Source organism: Salminus brasiliensis, chromosome 14 (genome assembly GCF_030463535.1).
Source record: "Salminus brasiliensis chromosome 14, fSalBra1.hap2, whole genome shotgun sequence".
NCBI classification, from domain to species: Eukaryota; Metazoa; Chordata; class Actinopteri; order Characiformes; family Bryconidae; genus Salminus; species Salminus brasiliensis.
The window spans coordinates 29,756,203-29,771,417 of record NC_132891.1 but is presented as its reverse complement, the minus strand read 5'-3'; the positions used below and the strand labels follow the sequence as shown (position 1 = coordinate 29,771,417).

The 15,215-nt window shown below is 38.7% G+C and overlaps 1 protein-coding gene across 1 annotated transcript; it reads right to left on the bottom strand.

Annotated features, from left to right (window-relative positions):
• Positions 1-12,337: 12,337 nt before the first annotated feature.
• Positions 12,338-13,756, bottom strand: LOC140577257 (P2Y purinoceptor 1). Its single transcript, XM_072697149.1, has one exon. It carries the CDS (start codon positions 13,656-13,658, stop codon positions 12,651-12,653), a length of 1,008 nt encoding a protein of 335 aa, XP_072553250.1. The 5' UTR covers positions 13,659-13,756; the 3' UTR covers positions 12,338-12,650.
• Positions 13,757-15,215: the final 1,459 nt, after the last annotated feature.

Genomic DNA, 15,215 nt, shown 5'->3' with positions numbered 1-15,215 from the left:
GACTGAGTAACTGTAGGTTAGAAGTTTACTCACGTCCAACAAGACACAAATGTGCAATCCCAAGGGACCAGTGGATCATTAACCTATTTTAAGTCACTTATTGACAATAATTCAAAACAGTGGCCTAGTCACAGCCAGTGCAATAGGGATGCTGTGGAAGGCCCTCAAACTAGCTGTTCGTGCTTTAAAGTAGATCTGTGGGTTCAAAGTTTGGGCTCAAACTGTTGCAGAACTGAAGTTCTTGTTTTAGCTTAATTCATTTTAAGTGAGACAATACTTTTTTAAAGCAGCAGTATGTAAAAATTGTCATTCCCTCTACATTTGGGAAGTGTAATTTGTGTTTTGAGGAAAAAAGGTGTGACAGTAGAGTCATGTTTCAGGATTTTACACAAATATGACTGCAGTGTTACACAGTTTTCATAAGCATCGTATTGCCCACAGCGTGCAATTAGCAATGTACTGAGCCTGGTGTAGCAATGATAGCGGTGCTACTCTCCATATTACTGGTCAGTGAGGCATCACAATGTTTTTGAAGTTGTTATTTTATATAAATATATTATATAAATGCTACATATTGTTGCTTTAAGCCACTTTATGACAATGATCTGATACAGAAAAGCAACACAAGAAACACAATGAGGTGTTTTTGAGTGGCCTAGACAGAGTCTAAACTCTGTCTAAACTTCTGTAGAAATTCTGTGGAATGGCTTTGTGCAAGCAGTTCATGTCTGAATTAAAGTAGATCTGTGGGTTCAAATGTGAGCTCTAGTTGTCACACAACAGAGTGAGAGGCTGATGTGAAATGACAGGAAATGCTGGTTGCAGTTACCACAGCTATAGTTCAACAAGTTTTTCATTTTACATGGGCAGTTACTTTTTATATTGTTAAGTTATCTTAGTCTATACAAAATTTTTAAAAAAATCTTGAAATAATGAACCTCATACATCAACCAAATATACTGCATCTAAAGATATTTAATATTTGAATAATATCAAATCATAATTTTTAATATTGTAATAATCATGGCATTCTACTGTGATATTAATAATACTTTTATTCAGTGTGACAATAATAAAGTAATAGAGAAAAACATAAAGTGAACTTTTTAAACCATTTGTTCAAACAGGATGGTTTCTACAACATGATTCAAAAACCTACCACAAAATCCACATTAGACCACCTGAATAAACACAAACAAGCTTTTGGTATAGCCATTACAGTCCACAACCTAAATATAATAGACAATGTGTGGATAAACCTTAAAAACAAACAAGCAAGATGAGCCAAAAATATTAGAATTAGAGACCTCTCACAAGGCAAGAATAGTCTGGAAGTGTGAAGACTTTGAGCCACTTTTAAGGGACATGTTTTCCTGGACGAGTTGAGAGATACAGAACCTTCACTGATAGTATGAAGGATGTGGACTGAAGTGGTATAGCACAATTACAGGATTTTACTCAAATATGACTCTGGTTATGCAGCAATTATCAAAGCTTAAATTTAGCCAAAGTTTTTGTTGTGGTAGTTGTTGTTGTAGCTAATTGGATCTAGGCAACACATTTTCCTCATCTGGAACTGACATCATTACAAAATCAGTCTTCTCACTGCTGCCATCTGGCAGAAGGTACCGGAGCCATTACTGCCAGACTCTACAACAGCTTCTACCCTCAAGCCATCAGACTTCTCAACACCCAAGGACTGAGCTGAGACCCCCTCTTACCCCCCAAACACTCACATGCATACACACTCACATCTCTATTGATGCTCCCACCATGTGCCTACTTGCACAGCTATCAGGATACTTGCTGCTAAATACTGTATAAAAAAGACCTGTACTCTTTTACCTTATCTGCTGTGCTTGCAAGTTGTATATGTATAGCTGGATGTCATAGCATGTCACATACTTCTGCACCCAATGCCCACCACACACATTCAGTACTGAGTGCTGTGTCTGCACTGCACAGTCCTGTCTGTTTACAGTCTAATGTTGTATTTATGATAATTGTGTTGCTCTGGTTCCATGTTTGCAGATTTAGGTCTCTGTGCTGTATTGTTGCTGTTCCATGTTGCACCATGGTCTGAGAGAAACGTATTTTCGCTTCACTGTGTACTTGTACTCATGATGGAATGACAAGTCTTGACTTCAAATGTTCAATAATATAACCTAAAATAAATTATTTCTGTGTGACACCAACAAATTACTTCACAAATGTTGCTATAGCTTCTCCATAGGTCAAAAATAAAATTTGCCAACCTTCCATAAAGCTTGATCAACCTGGTTGACAGGAAAATAAAAAAACTGGTGCTTTGAATGTTTGCTTTGAATTCAGGTTTCAGGAAATGTGGAGGCTAATAAATAAAATAGGTTTCATCAACACAGTTCTTGCCAAAACAAGTAACCTACAAGAAAGCAACTGCGCTGATGTTGCACATTTTATTACCCTTCAAAACACCACGGGCCTGCTGGTGGGCCAAAAGTGTTATTAGAAACTTCTATTACCAAAGAATAGCTCTTCCAGTTTGTGCAGAAGTCCCTGTCGTTACTGAGCAATACACCTTAGTGTGTAATACTCCTTTCTAGGTTAAGGTGCAACCACTCAAGGGACTGCAGTCAATATCAACATTTCCAGTGTAGGTACAAAAGAACATAGGTGGGTTTGAACTGTTGATTTTTTTTGTTTGCTTTGCTGCTCAGCAACCATTACCAACTGTTAATGAACTGCACTGCGAGGCATGAAGAAGGCCTGCAGACAGACTAAAGTTAGCCAGCAATCTGGTCACGTCTTTGTGTTTTTCAAAACAGGAGCTCTAGTGTCTCTAGTATCTAAGGTGACATTTATGCCTCTACAATCTGCGTACAGCCTGATTTCCTGCCACAGGAAATTTGTGTGTGCTTTGAAAAATAAGAAGCTACTGCGCTCCCCTTTTAGGTGTTCTCTTATTTGATCTTAGAACATTTTAGACATCAGACTCAGTGAGGCTACCACTCAAAAACATTTACTACTTTTACCTGTGTTACAGCATGGTGAAGAAAAACATTACTTTGGACCAAAGTATTGGGACACCTGCTCATTCATTGTGTCTTTCTAAATGTTTTTCTAAGGCTATTAAAATGGGTTTATCCTGCCTGGTCAGGCGTGGCAGTGAAAAACCAGGAAACACTTGCAGGGATGGGACGATGCAAGACTTTAATAAGCATTGTTAGGGCAACACAAAAACGGGGTTTACAAACAAGGGATAAACCAAGACAGCAGCAGCAGGGACAAAACCAACAAACAGGGGACTGCGAAGAGTAATGAGCTTGAGTATACTAGAAATTAACAAAACCAAAACAGGGCCGGGATATTAATAACAACAAAAAGCCACAAGCCGGGCTTGGGCCTACACAAACAGGAACACAACAAAAAAACGTGAAGCAATGCTTCAGATAAGGACAGTAAGAAAAACCTCCACACAATGATGAATAACAAAGCAAAAACCAAAGAGGCAGGGAAATAAGGACAACCAAAACACTAGGACACCCAGGGAAAAAAGGGCTAAGTGCTAACAAGCACAGCTAACACAGAAACCAAACAATAACAACAAAAGCAGGTTAACCTGCGATAAAAAGAGCACAAGAGACGTGGCTAAGGAGGACACTACTTGAGCAGGCTGTGGAAATCTCTGGACCTTGGAAGTTTCAGTGAATTCACGGCAACCAGTTCATAAAGGCCTAAGGCTTTTGTAGCCACCGTCCCAGGTGTTGTGCATGAGTTTAACGGGGCAAAAGGCTACAGCCACTCTCCAGAAGCTTGGCTACTGACAGGGCTTTTGGGCAGAGCCCTGGGATTGTCTCGGGGAAGAGCACGAGAACAAGGTCCTGACAGCTTTATTCAGGGAAGAAGGTTTTCTACTAGATTTTGGAGGAGCATTGCTGTGGTGACCTGATGCATTAAGCAACAAGAGCGTCAATGAGGTCATGATGTTGGATGATCACCACCCCACCTCATCCCCAACTCCCCAACTCATCCCAGTATTGGATAGATCACCAACCATCATTCCTGAGAAAACAGAAAACTGCTGCACAGCTTAATGCTGGGGGGCTTTGTTACCTACTAGCCCACATCTGGTATTAGCAATAGCGCCAATAGGTTCATGTTTATATGCTTCAGAGACTCCTATTCCATTTGCAGTTGGTCTCTATAAATGAATCTTATCAAGTTTAGTATTAACTTTCTCTTATAGGTCACTCTCTTTGCAGTTAGCAGACACTTCTGTGTCTGAGCTTTGTCGTGTTTGAGGCTGAGATATTACAAGACAAAAAAAGCCAGTTTATTAGGCACACAGACATAAAATTGTTGTAATAATGTTATTAAACTCTTCAATAGATTAATAGACACAGCTAATATGTAATGATCAGCCTTCGATATTGCAAATAATAAATATACAGTGTTTAGTATTCTATCAGAATGGTATCTAAAAGGTATCTATCAGTCAGGCAGACCAAAAGAGATATAGAAAAACCTAGACTAGACTCTCAGCAAGGACAGTTCTCTCGCTGAGCCTACTGCTTAATGTCTGTCATCTGTTAACTAACAGCATCTGACATACAACAATATCACCAGTACCTGCACATGGATGCGGAAACCCATGCATGGTGTAACAGGCATTGAGACATTATTAAAGATCAAGAGTCTTCAGATTCTGATCTACATTACTGAGTCACAGACACAACATAAAGTTGCTATACTGTTCAAGAAAAAAATAGAATGGAGATCAAACCTCAAGATATCAACCACTTTTTTAGAACGTAAAATCACAGTCTCTGTAACCACTGTCTGAGCCAACTTCCGCTCTGGCCTCACATATACTGAACAAATGTGCAGGGCTATTAAAAGCCAGCTGAAGTAATGCAACCCCGTCAGTATGTTAGGGGTAGAAGTGAAGGGGGATTTGAGGCTGTTTTGAACTCTAGTGAGGAGTTGAAAGAGCAGTGGGCAGATAGATCTTAAATAGACTCATATATATCCAGAACTCCTAAATGGCGTCACAGAAGGGACCTCCAGAACATCTGAAGTGTGAAACTAAACTGTACTGGTTTGTGCCATTTTATAAAGATTTGCATCCTTTTGCATAACAACGCTTGAGAGTAAATCCTCCAGCCATGCTGGGAATGTGGTGTCTGAGGCTACAGAGCGTCCACCATAGTAACAAGGCATCATTCATAACTTCAGCTGTTCTGCTTTTGACATTGAGACGTGAACCCATGCACACACACACACCATATGTATACAGTAGTGTTTGAGCACTTAAACTTACAGGCTTACAGGGAAAATAAGCCAGTTATGAAATGCAAAAGCAGAATATTAATGTATAATACTATACATTACATATAATGGTTATATTAATATTATTATGTTATTTTTATTAACATTACTATAACTATATATTCTTGTTGGGACAAAACATTTTTGTTTTGATGAACCAATTTTACATTAAGGATTAAGAATGTTTTTGCTTCTCCTGAAAAATTAGCCATTCTGTTTCTAAAGGGTGTTCTTCAAGGGTTATGTAAATGGTTAAATGGTACTTCTGCCATGATAGAGAATCTGTACAAGGTTGTATTAAATGTATAAAAAGTGAATAAAAATGATTTTATATAGCACCAAAAAGGCTTTTACCAGAAAACCATTTTTGTACTGTAGTAGCTCTTTGCTTAAAGCTTATAAACACTATGTAACTCTATATAGTACTTAACATGATTCTATTTATCAAAATGTTACTCTTTTGATTATATACATAACTACAGTATCTTGTGACAAAATGTTGTTTTTATTAAAGCATGGCCACAAGAAAATACCATTTTATAACATTTTGTCACAAAATACAGTTTCTGGTGGCCACAGAATAGTATTTTGAGGCCACAATATGTTATCTTGAGGACATTAGAAACTTTATTTGGGGCCACAATATATTATTTCATAGCCTTAATATATTACCTTATGGACTTAATATTTTGTCTTGTGGTCTCAATATATTATTTTGTGTCCTCATAATATTAGAATGTTGAAGTTAATTAAGTTGGATCTAACTGATTCTATTAAATTGAACCCTGAACCTAATCCCAAACCCTAATCCTAATCCTAAACCTCACCCTAACTATAACGCTGTCAAGACTAAACTGTGTCTCACCAGATTTGTTTTGCTCACTCTAGATAATCTATAAAGAACAAGGTAACACATAAGTAGCATGCATTACACAGTATTCTCCAGATGTGTTTCTTTATCTTGTGCATTCTCTAATGTTTATCTGCCATCTGACCTCAGACGGGCCGTCTGCATCCTGTTTGCCTCACCTGCACTGTCACAGCGGGTTCGTCTGCGAAACTCCTTGGGAAACGCGTCCATCACAGTGGAGGAAACAGAAAAGAGAGAGTGTGAAGACAGAACCATACCATGAGCTGTATGATGCCTGCGAGCAGTGGATGCTGTTATTAATGTAACTGAGAGCCTTTGGGTAGAGCGTTCTCCCCCCTAGCCCCCGAGTGAAGGCCACAGACATATGATCTGAGCAGCCTGGCCCTGTCCTTTAATATTTGCCAGGTCCCAAGTTCACCACATACACACATGAGGCTCCAATCACAGGGGGCACAGGAGGCACATAATAAGAGCAAAGGTCAATGCTCAGAGGCCTGTAGCATTTACACACATTCTCCACTTACTACTGATGCTCAGGAGACAGGTTTATATGCCAGTTAGTGCCATAGGCCAGGAACACACTCAATTAGCACTACAGCCTCTAAAAAGTGAGTTTGTGATTGCAGCTTGTGTGTATCTGGCAATTAGTCATGTAAATTAATAATGTTATAAATTAATAAAAGCTGCGCTGTACCGTTTTATGCCACCATGGACCCATTTGAACAGTTACAATTTATTTTTAGATTTACTGTATTCAACATCTCGTAATTATTATGCAACAGTTTCACTCAACCTGTGCTCACACCGTGTTACAGATGTTGGACAAACCCAACGGGGGCATTGCTGCAGTAGCAATGTTGGGCGAGGCCCGTATTTGACTCAAGTATGCTGACCTTCATTATGCTACAATTCATTACAGTGTACTTGTCCCCAGAGAAAAACCGGCTCAGGAGTTTGTTCATCTCTGTGCTCTGTGCTCACGGGCTGAGATCAGATCTTGCATGGAGCCCCTGATCAAGGGAGATTAGCAGTGGTCTTGTTGGTCTTGGTCTTTCTGATTATTGCTCCCACAGTAGATTTCTTCACACCAAGCTGCTTGCCTATTGCAGATTCAGTCTTCCCAGCCTGGTGCAGGTCTACAATTTTGTTTCTGGTGTCCTTTGACAGCTCTTTGGTCTTCACCATAGTGGAGTTTGGAGTGTGACTGTTTGAGGTTGTGGGCAGGTGTCTTTTATACTGTTAACAAGTTCAGGTGCCATTAATACAGGTAATGAGTGGAGGACAGAGAAGCCTCTTAAAGAAGAAGTTAAAGCCAGAAATCTTGCTTGTTTGTAGGTGACCAAATACTTATTTTCCACCATTTTTTGCAAATAAATTCTTTAAAAGTCTTTAAACATTTTGACTCTCATAGTTGAGGTCTACCTATGATGTCAATTACAGGCCTCTCTCATTTTTTAAGTGGGAGAACTTGCACAATTGGAGACTGACTAAATACTTTTTTCCATAGTTCATAACAAAGACCTTTGAACAGTGAATACACCCAGCGATTCTCACAGCAGCAAACTGTTGAGCTGAATTATAAGAGTTCATAATTTTACTATCAAGAAGCTAAATTTGACAGACATGGGTGTTTGTTGCCTGCTCACAGCCAATAGACTGCTGGTGGGTCGAAGGTTTTATTCGAAACTTTTATCACCAAAGAATTGCCCCGCCAGTTTGTACAGAAGTTCCTGTAGTACCTAAATAAAGGCCTTAGTGTGTAGTAAGGCTTTCTGTGTTGAGGGGTTAAACATCAGGAAATAAAGTATGAGTTTTTATACAAACCAACAATTCAGTGTTTGAGTTACATTTTAAACTAATTTAGCAATAGATACATTATATGTACAAATGTTTGTGGATAGACCTTCTGATGAATGCATTTAGCTACTTTAAGTTGCACACAGATGTGTAAATGCACACACACCTATTTGCACCATGCCTAACGTCAGGCATGGACTAGAGGGGTATAAAGCCCCCCAGCATTGAGCTGTGGAGCAGGAACTGTGTTCTCTGGAATGATGGTTGGTGCTCCATCCAGTACTTTTGAAATGAGTTGGGTAGTTGGGGACGATGAGGTGATTATCCAACATCCTGACTGCACTGATGCTCTTGTCGCTAAATACAATCAAATCCTCACAGCTTTGCTCCTAGTAGAAATCTAGAACAAAGCCTTCCCTGGAGACAGTGATAGGGAATAGGATAGGGAATAGGATAGTGAATGAGCAAGTGTCCCAATACTTTGGTCCAAGTAGTATACATTCAAGATGAGTTTATTTAACAGAACCGGAAAAGTTTTGTTGGCTCCACATATGGAGTTACACCAGGGTCAGTGACCAGGAGGGTTTAAACATAAGTCTACGTTCCACCCATCTGAGCATGTAGGTTGGTTGGTATGTAGTAACAGGTGGCATTTGAGATTTATTTGATGATTTTATGTGCTGTTAAGCATGTTTAAATGACACGATAAGCAGAAGTTCAGTTAAGCAGTTAAGTTAATCTTTTCATCAGTAGTGGACAGAGAAGCTGAGTAGCCAGCAGATGTCACTACAGGCGCAGATGTTTGATGATAATAAACAACTGGTGATTGCCGATTTTTTTCAGTGTCCTGGTACATTTCTGGTACAGTTCATCTGCAAACAGTCATTTATTTTAAATGTATGGGACTCAAAATAGGTTTCAAATATATTCCATATATTTAAAAATATGGAATTACTGTGCATCCCTTAACTCATCGCTGTCACACGAAAAAAAAAGTTTTCCATTTTTCCACTTTTGGACCGAATCTGAATCTGGCAGTTTTGTTTATTTTGTACAATTTGTCAATTTGGCATTTTCCAAAAAGGGGACAAATATTTCAGCAATATTTTAGCATATATATGTAACATAACATATTTATGTCATTTATAATATAACATATATCTGTATATCTATATATTTGTATAGAAACCTATATTCAGATTATTTTATTTGAATTGATAAATTGCTCGTTTTGCTCTTGTACTCTTCTGCTTTTGCACTGATGTGCATATTACTATTTGCACATCATATTTAAAACAATATATAATCATACATATAATAGGTATACAGTACCAGTACACCAGTCTGGTTGAATATGTGCTGATCATCATCTTAAAAATATTTGATCCAAAAACTATGATGACCATATTTCAAGAAGGCCCAAATTGTGGGGCCCTGGCAATGTGTAAATCAGGGTGGAAATACCTACAGTAATTCATCTCCTTTCAGTTCAACATACAACCTAGGCCTACTAAAAACCCCTCACTACAGTGGATACCTGTGTGTCTCCAGTGTTTGGATCAAATGCTTTTGACTGGTACATATCGCTACTGTTCAATGAAAAACATGTATCTCTATTTTTGTCCCTTTCTAGTTTTCTCCATGGATTGAACCCTGAAGCTGCTCTGTTCACTGTATGAACAATTTTGGATGAACCTGGATGGACCAGTAGAAATGTTCTAAATTACCTGGAATAAACTCTTATTTTACATTGACATTTACAGTTTAGAACCTTTTAACCTTCTCCTGTAAAGTCACCATTTTGGACAGCGGCACTATATTTTGATATATTCCAAATCCTTTATAAGACACTGCCTGGCCAAAAAAAAAGGTCACACACTTTAATATGTTGTTGGACCGTCTTTAGCTTTGACTATAGCACACTTTCGCTGTGGCATCATTTCCCCAAAGCTTCTGCAACGTCACGACATTTATATCTGTCCAGAGTTGCATTCATTTTTCCCCAAGATCTTATATTGATGATGGGAGATTCGGACCACTGTGCAAAGTCTTCTCCAGCACATCCCAAAGATTCTCAATAGGGTTCAGGTCTGGACTCTGTGGTGGCCTTTCACAATTAGAGTCGATGAATCCTGGCATTGTCATCTTGGGATGTGCCCGTGCCATCAGGGAAGAAAAAACGGGTCATTCAGTATATTTAGGAAGTCAGCTGACCTCATTGTTGGGGCATGTAGCGTTGCTGAACCTAGACCTGACCAACTGCAGCATCTGCAGATCAAAGCACTGCCCCCACAGGTTTGTTCAGTAGGCACTAGGCTTGATGGGTACATCACTTCAGCCGTCTCTCTTCTTACCCAGATCAATCTGCAACAGGGTGGACTCTCCGGACTCGTCAGACCACATGACCTCCAGAGTCCAATATTTATGCTCCCTTGCAAATTTAAGCCGTTTTGTCTGGTTAGCCTCATTGACAGGTGTTTTTCTTAAAGCTACACAGCTGTTGATTCCCAATCCCTTTGAGTTCCCTTCACACTATGTGTGTGGCAATGCTCTTCCTTTTACTATGAAACAAATCCCAGAGTTCTACTGTTGCTTTTCTATGATTTAATTTCACCAAACGTTTAAGTGACCGCAGATAACGATCATTCAAGATTTTTTTTCGATTTCTGTAGATGTTTTCTCTGCTTGATGCATGCTAATAATAATAAAAATGTGACCCTTCTGAAACAGATTAACATATATTTTTTGACTATTTGCTGCTTCAGTTAGGTTGCCAGCTGAAACATAATCAGTTAACTCCAGGTGGTGACCTTTTTTTGGCCAGGCGGTATATATGTCAACGGAAGGCCATATATCAGATCCCCATATGGTATAATAAGCAGGCAAGTAGTTAGTTATGTCATGTCTTCAGTCAGGGTGTAGCTCTCTACATGATTGAAAACAGTTTGTGTGTAATTTCGATGTTCCTTTTTCCACTTTTGGTGTGATGGGGTGAATGTACTTCAGAACTTGCTGTGAAAGTTATTGTTAAAATTTTGCAAACACAAGACCACAAACCGCCCTCTCTCACTTGCACTAGACAGAGATCAGCATGGATGATGCAACAGGGTGAGCCTACGTTGAATGTAGCACGATTGGCTTGCAGTAATATATTATACCAATAAAGCTCACCAAAAAGAGGGTTTTACAGTACATCTACTGTTAAAAGTTCCTTAGGGACCTTATGGAGAAACCTTCAGGATTTTTTTTTTTAGAAGAAAAAGGTTCCTCTATGCATCACACAGTTTTAATTTGAAGAACCCCTAAATGTTACATATAATAAACATATACTTTTAACAGTGTACAACCATGACATTGAATACTTAGTGTTGGACAACCGTTTGCAGATGGTCCCTTATTGCGTCAAGTAGAGTTTCACTATTGTTAGTCTAAGAACCCTTACAGGACCATACAGAGCCCTTTTGTACAGCGTACTTTTGTAAGTCTGAGATAAAAGGTGATGCAGAAGTACTCATTTTTTAATGTTTTGTAAAATGATTGAAATGATTTGATCATTAGTTATTCTTAAACATTTACTTTTACATACTTGAATATTTTTTTGTGTAGTTGCATGCTTTCTTGTTTTTGACCTTTGCTAAGGTAAATGTTTGGCTTCATACTTCAAGGGGAGGCATCTTCCATCTCCCCCTTCAAAGGGCCTAGCACAATTAGTTTACCTAGCATTACTATTCATTTCTAAACAAAGTATGATTTATAAGGTTAAATGAAATATATAATGAAAGTAGAACATCAAGGTTGTTTAAGGTCCTTGAGAATTCTAATTAGCCATGGCATTGGTTACTTACAGCATGGACTGATTACGAGGTCTGTGTTTACATTTTTTGGAAAAACAATTTTTTGATTAAAAAAAATCTAACTGATCAACACCTACAACTAAATATATTTTGCATCAATCAAAAATGTTAAATTACTGACATGTATGTGAACTACTGATTGACACAACAGTTGATATTAATGTAAATACATGGATTAAAATTACTATAACTATAAAACTATAAATTATGCCAGTACCATACCAAATTATTAAAGATTAGACTTAAACAACCTAAAAGTAGAGTAACAACACTAATATTAGAATAAATACAAATACAGTTAATACAATGGTTTTCCATCACTGTGTTCTTTAAAACACCTCCAAAGATCTCCTCATGGGTGTCTAGCATTATTTAGACTTGTTTAGAGTTATCATGCAACCTGGTTTGGTAAGTCAGTGCTTAATGATGGCAAAACAGGTGAGATGGTGATAGGATTTAACACATTTACTGCATTTATGAATGAATTATAAACAAATGTATATGTGCTTAGATGGCCTATAAAATTCCCACAGTGCTGTATATAATATATGTATTTATAATGTATAATTCCACAGTTTATTGAACCAGGTCAAGTTAGTGAAAATTAAATTTTACTTGTTATTTAGTAACAGAAAACATTTAAAGTCTAACACAACGGTTTTCTATTTTAAATACTAATAACTTACTAAATCACTCACAAATACATAAACCACATGCTCTATCTGCATGATATACAATATCTACAGCAAAACGAAGCAATCTGCAAAAACACTAACACAAGCACACAATACATGTAGCAGAGTTAAACCAGAAGCAGTCACTTAGGGTGTGGGTGGAGGTTTAACAGATGCATTTCTAAATCTTGGTGAATTCACAATAGTGAATTTCGTAAAGTCTGGATAAGACTGAATCCTTACACACCTACAGCACCTCATCAGAATTTCATCACTGCTGAACAGATACACAAGTGGGTTTATGATACTGTTCAGGCATGCCATCCCATTGCTTATTTGGTTGGCGATGTAGATGTTGGCATACCAACTCCGACAAAAGTGCTTCATCTTCCAAACCCGGGTCTGCAGGTTGAGGTTTCTGAAGATGTGGAAAGGGATGAAGCAAATGGAGAAGAGCACAGCCAGGATCACCACCAGCTTTAGGCACCTCAGTTTCAGCATGGTATCGCCACAGTCCTTCTTAGTAGCTAGAGTGACAGCCACGTGTCCATAGCAGCACACCATGATCACCAGTGGGATTGCAAACCCGGTGACAGTTCGCGTAATGCTGTAGATCAGGTAGCCTTCTGCGCTGGTGTTCTTTGTTGTGTCAAAGCACTTTTTCTCTCCTGGGTTTGTTTTGTCAAAATACACATCAGGAAGACTCTGAATGAAAACCAAAACCCAGACCAGTGCAGTTATCCCAATGGAGTAGTGCTTTTTTATTCGGCCTTTCACCTTCAGAGGGTGGACGATGCCTAGATACCTGTACACGCTGATGCATGTGAGAAAGCCAATACTTCCATAGAGGTTGATGCTGAATAAGAATCTTGTTATCTTGCAGAGGACAATTCCAAAGATCCATTTTTGGCTATTACTGTAATATGCCACCAAAAAAGGCAAACTGAGCAGGTACAAAATGTCAGCCACACACAGGTTTAACGCAAAAATATTTGTACTTCCAAGCTTTGTCCAGTTGGTGAGCACAGATTTCAAGCCAAAGCAGTTGGCAACAAGTCCAAACACAAGAACGATGACATACACTGTGGGTAGAAAAACATCCGTAAACGCAAAGTTAACCCAGCCACAGCTTGCATTGGTGAAATTGCCCCCCATTCTCCAGCTCTTTGAATGGCCACAGCTTTCTAAAGAGTCCTGATTAAAAGGTTAGCCTGCATGTAAGCTGCAGGGCTGGAGAAAACCTTTTCCCTTTCTGAACACATCGGTTAGACACTGCCTTGTGTGACCATGAAACAGGAAGTGGTGTTTGCAGAAGCAAACGTTCTCGGCACACACCCGATTGTGAACAAGATTCTTTTTTTCTGTTTTGTTCATGAAGTGAAACAGTGGGTGGCCTGCGTTGATCACCTTGAACTGGTGGATCTCTTTTAACTGCTTTGATGAAGTGTGTAATCTATAGTTACTGAATTGGTGTACTGAACATGTGGTGCAGGTGTATGATCTAAAGGACACAGTGTTGCTTTAGAACTGTGTGGGGTTTGTGGTGACCTAATCTCTATCCCTATTTAACACTCGCACACGCTCTTTCGTGTCTAATTTAAGACTTGAGACAAAGTTTAATGTATTCATTCAGTCTTTTACAGTTCCCTAGTTTTTGTCACGGCTTTTGTCGGCTTTTACTTGATTATTTTAAATGTATTAACTCGAGATGAACACTACGTTTCACCCTAGCAACCTGCATCAATATATAATAAGTGCATGCATAAATATGTACAACAAAATATGTGAACACTAGTCACATTAGTCTTGAGTGCTAATATTTTTTATTGATCTTAAAGTCCTGAAAAAACTGAAATCATATTGTTGAGCTTGTTAGTCAGCAGGACTGGTCATATTAAGCATGATTCATCAAATCTACAGCTATGCTGCAGTAGAGCTGCCCAGGCAGTTGAAACTAAATCCTGGGGTGGAACTTCTAAAGGGGCTGTACACATTCAAAGATCAACTACATGTCTGTGTATGAATTAGGCCAGAAAGTACATAGTAGCCACTACAGGTCTAGCATTGTCATTTAGCCTTTTTAGCTTTGCTTCCATATGTGCTCGAAGTAGCCATTACGTTTAGTTTTGTAAGTGGACTGAGGGTATGAACATTTTGGGGGTATAAACAAAATTAGTCAAGACTGTTGTCACATCTCCCTCTGTACCCATCGACCGCCTGGACTCCAATTCCCAGAATCCTTCATCCCATTATATCACTACCACGCCATTCACCATCATGTTCACCAGAGTACTGATCTGTCTCACCTGTTTGCATATATACATGTTCTGTTCGTGTTCTTCTTTGCAAAGTATTGCCAACTTTCCATTGCTTACTAAGCGTTTATTTCTCTATTGCCTCGTGTACTGATTACTGCCTGTTTTCTCGGTTTTCCTGATTCTTGGTTTTGCCCCTTTTGTTTCGATTGCTTGGTTGTTAGCTCTTCTGGTTTTGACTCTGGATTGTTTCTCGGTTTATGTTCCTTATCTGCCCTGTTAGATCTGTTTATTGAACCTTGGTTCACTGTCTTGGTTCTCAGTCTCTCTCAAGGTCCTTTTATTAAATATTCTTATTATTATACATCCAGACTGGTTATATTAAGCATGATTCATCATCTTAGTTGAGCTGCCCAGGCAGTTGGAACAAAATCCTGGGGTGGTTTTTTACTTCTCT